The sequence below is a fragment of the Sinocyclocheilus rhinocerous genome, unplaced genomic scaffold, assembly GCF_001515625.1.
Source record: "Sinocyclocheilus rhinocerous isolate Xijiao unplaced genomic scaffold, SAMN03320098_v1.1 scaffold263, whole genome shotgun sequence".
Lineage (NCBI taxonomy): Eukaryota > Metazoa > Chordata > Actinopteri > Cypriniformes > Cyprinidae > Sinocyclocheilus > Sinocyclocheilus rhinocerous.
This window is the reverse complement of record NW_015645086.1, coordinates 847,124-851,240: the sequence shown is the minus strand read 5'-3', so window position 1 is coordinate 851,240 and position 4,117 is coordinate 847,124. Positions and strand designations below refer to the sequence as shown.

At 38.8% G+C, this 4,117-nt stretch overlaps 1 protein-coding gene across 1 annotated transcript in view; it reads left to right on the top strand.

The window, feature by feature from the left end:
- Positions 1-4,117, top strand: part of LOC107705653 (plexin-B1-like) — a 96,373-nt gene that overhangs the window by 63,528 nt on the left and 28,728 nt on the right. Inside the window, exons 4-5 of the mRNA XM_016509045.1 lie at positions 93-649; positions 3,033-3,215. Coding sequence (XP_016364531.1) covers positions 93-649; positions 3,033-3,215 — 740 coding nt within the window. The remainder of the gene's footprint in view (positions 1-92; positions 650-3,032; positions 3,216-4,117) is intronic.

Sequence of the window (4,117 nt, the reverse complement as noted above, 5' to 3'; positions counted from 1 at the left end):
GCCCTCAGGCCCCTCAGGCTGGGCTCGTTAACAATCACAACAAGCTACTGTTAGTGGATCCATATTCCCTCACCTGTGGCATGTGGGACGAGGCTACACCAGCAGTCACCCGCCAGTCTCCACTCGACAACTTTCGACAGAGCCGGTGTTTTCCTACGAGGAAACGGCCAAGCTCGCTGTAACCGGGCGCCTCTCGGAGTACGATCACAATTTTGTCGCAACCTTTGCGCGACGCAACCACGTCTACTTTTTATTCTACAGGCGTGACCTGAAAGCTGCATCGAGGGAATATCGTACGTACGTGGCACGGGTGTGCTTGGACGATCAGGCGTATTACTCCTACGTTGAGGTTCCGCTAATGTGTCGCTCGGCCTCAACAGGAAGGAACTACAATTTCCTCCAGGGGGCGCAGGTGGGTGGCGAGGAATCTGGAGGCTCGCAGGTTTTGATGGGAGTCTTTTCAACGGCGGTTAGTGCTGCTAATGGACCCGGCGAGGAATCTGCATTGTGTGTGTACTCTCTGGATGAAGTGGACCGCGGTATTGATGCTACACGAGACCTGTGCTACACGCAATACGGGGAGAAAGATGGCAACAAGGTGGCATACATTGAGTATGACGTTAAATCCAACTGTGCCAACCTGCCTACAGTGAGTAAATGAATCGAGAGTTTCAAATATTCTCTTAAGCTGTATCCTAACAAATAGTGACAAAATATAGAGGGGAAAAAATACATTCCAAGTTAATGGAATTTTTTTTTTCAGCATGAAATGAATATTCACTCTATTTTCTAAATGCTATAAAAGTTATAGATCTTATTGTAAATGATTCATAGAGGTGTAGCAATAGAGGTGGGCAATATGATCAAAATCATATTTATTGATACGAGTAATTTTTATTTCGTTATAACATTGGATATCACAATACAGTTATGTATCGTTTATTTTATCTTTGTTAGTAAAAAATATTATACCACCCATCAGTAGTTGTAAAATAAGCCTTAGCAAGACAAAGGATTCAGGCATTTTATTCCAAAACTGTACTCCAAAATGTAATTTCCACCACAGAATTCTGTTAAATGCTATATGTCATTTGAAATGTGGTAGAAATGACATACACAATTTTCCAAAAAAGAAAGAAAGAAAAAAATGATTGAATTCTTCTGTGATGTGATGCTTTTGGACATCGTTAGTAGACTAATTAAACTATTGAGAGTGTGAAAAGTGTGTTTTAGTATGTCACACCACTTTGTTACACTGTATACCTGTGGCTTTGTAATATTGTGTTAGGCAAAAATGATAACCCAAGTGATCTGAGCCAGGGCATAAATAAGAGGGTTAGAAAAGCCCTGGAGAAGACTATTTTATTGATGCTAAAAATATATTCGATTTATCACACTTGATAATGACAAAGTGTTCATTTTACAGGAATATTTGATCGATGCAGTTCACTTGTACACTGTCTTCACATTGAAACGTTATACATATACATTATCCATATAAATAGGTTTTGAGGTCAACCATTTCCACATAATCATCATAGTAGTTTAACTTTGTTTGAAAAGCATGGGAAAATGGGGAAAGGATGCCCACAATGTAACTCAAGGGAACTGGGCCACATCATTTTCCTCTACCAGTGTATTCAAACTAACATTTATCCTAATTTAGATGCATTGCCCCTCATTAATTCTCAGGCAAATTGCTCTAGCTCATACGATTCTGCCTGCCATGATCTGAGTGAATTATGTTTTTACTTTTTGATGAGCATAAGACAGGCCTACCTAGCATTAGTCCTAACAAGATCTTAAGATAAATCAAAGACCTCAAGGATGTGGGCTCACGGGCAAACAACCTCCTCATGACCTCCATGTATTTGCCTATTCAGCATCCAGAACCCAGCCTGCTCAGTCCTAAACAGGGTTATTCGGATCAATAAACCCCCAAGCTTAAACTACTAATGATGTCTGCTAGAGAGGAGAAAGTCTGAAGAGGGTTAGATGTCTAGAAGACTTCTAGAAAGGAGAGAATTGCCTGTTAAAGGGATAGTTAGTTTAGCTTGCTTTAGCTGTCATTTATCGACCGTCATGATGTATAAACCAATATGACTTTACTTTATAGGACACTGAAGGAAATATTCAGCAGAATGGTCATGTGGATCTTTTTAATACAATGAAAGTGAATTGGGATAGATCTCCAAAAATGTTAAAAAATATCATAAACGTACCATAGATAAGTTCTCATTCGACATATTATTGAAGCAGCACAGTAGCTTTCTTGTTATTCTGCCAAACGTATTGTTGCGTTTGCTAAAATAATGACTTTAATGTTTGTCTGTTCATCATACAAAGCTATTTGACTTTGGACTTATATGGCACAGTTCATACAGAATACTTTTATAATGATTTATTATGCTTTTTTGTCCATTTTGGAGCTTGACAGACTCTGGTCCCCATCCACTTTCATTGAATGGAAAAGAGCAGCTTGAACATTCTTCGAAACATCTTCTTTTGCGTTCCACCGAAGGAAGAAAGTCATGTTTTTAACAACGTGAGGTTGAATAAATGATGACAGATGTTTTGTGTGAACAATCCCTTTAAATAGGATGTCACTGATCCACAGACAAACACTGCCACCCAAATACAGGATTCTTTGTGTTTCTTGCAAATCCTCAAACACTGAAACACATTTTCCTGATCCCCATATGCTCTTTAGTCTGGTACATAAACAGATCACTTCTGATAATGAGGGAACATGGCATGACATGCGAGCTAGATTTTATCAAAGAACGCTGGAGCAGATTTGATAGCGTTAGACTCAAAGGAAGGAGCAGCCTAGTGTGAGACCAAGATAATCTTCATCTAATCTGGCTTTTTGAACTAAGAGGATTTGACAGCCTTGAGGCAATAGACTGAGAACTACGGGTTCAAAAAAACTGAGAATTGCAAAGTTTATTATTACACAACATGAAACTGGATTATGTCACAATGGTTTTTCCAAAACCAAAGTCACAAAAACGTGTTTTTGTGTCCCACAGAACACCCTGAAGGCTTATCCCTGTGGCTCGGATCACACCCCGAGTCCAATGGCGAGCCAGGAGTCGGTTGAAGCTGAAGCTGTATTGGACAGCTCATCCGCCCGTCTCACTGCAGTCGCCGTTAGTGTAAAGGAGGGGCACACTATTGTTTTCTTGGGTGACTCCAAAGGCAATTTGCATAAGGTATGTGACATGAAAATTAGCCGTTTGACTGGTCATTTCTAAAACAATTTATTTATGATTTATAGTATGCCTTTTAAACCACTAGGGAAATATTAGTCCACTTAATATGGTAATATTATCTGCCTACTTAAGCAGATGGAAAGAGATTTCGCCTGCAGGGTGAATGTGTCATAGCCAAGACAGTGCTGAAACAGCATACCTAAAGCTTTTTTGTGTTTCTTCAGTCGGACCGCAGAGCAGCCTTCAACACAAACCACGCTGTGTGAAACACTGTATTTGCAGGATTGTGATTGCTCAGAGACCACCGGAGACTCAGTTTGACAATGCTTGTAAATTCAAAGGGCTCGTGAGCTGAAATTTAAACACAGACCAAGTTACGTCTAGGCCTTGCACTGACTGGATTTGTGTGTCTCAATGGGCAAAGGTTAAACCATAGTGTTTGGTTAATTCTGAACAACAGTGCATGACCCAAGCCTCCCTATGACAACCATCCACTGTTCTCTGCTGTTTTGACACATTTTGGCAAGTCAGTGTTATTGTTCACAAGCATGTGTGACATTTTCACAGTGGAAGACAAGTGACGCATTTAGACAACAACATAATGAATAGGCATCAAAACAATATGCATAAGGTGTTAAAGTTTGGCTATTTAATATGTTACGTTTTATTAAATTTAATTATATCGCAACAACAGAAATGGGAAGTGTATGTATTGTGTATTGTTATATAAATAGGAATTATATTTTATATACTGTAAATATATGTTAACAGGTAGAATTGAAATATGAAAATAAAGCAATACACACTTTACTAGATAGATAGATAGATAGATAGATATTTTATATAAAAATCACTGTAATGGAATGTGTGTGTGTATGTGTATATATATATATATATATATA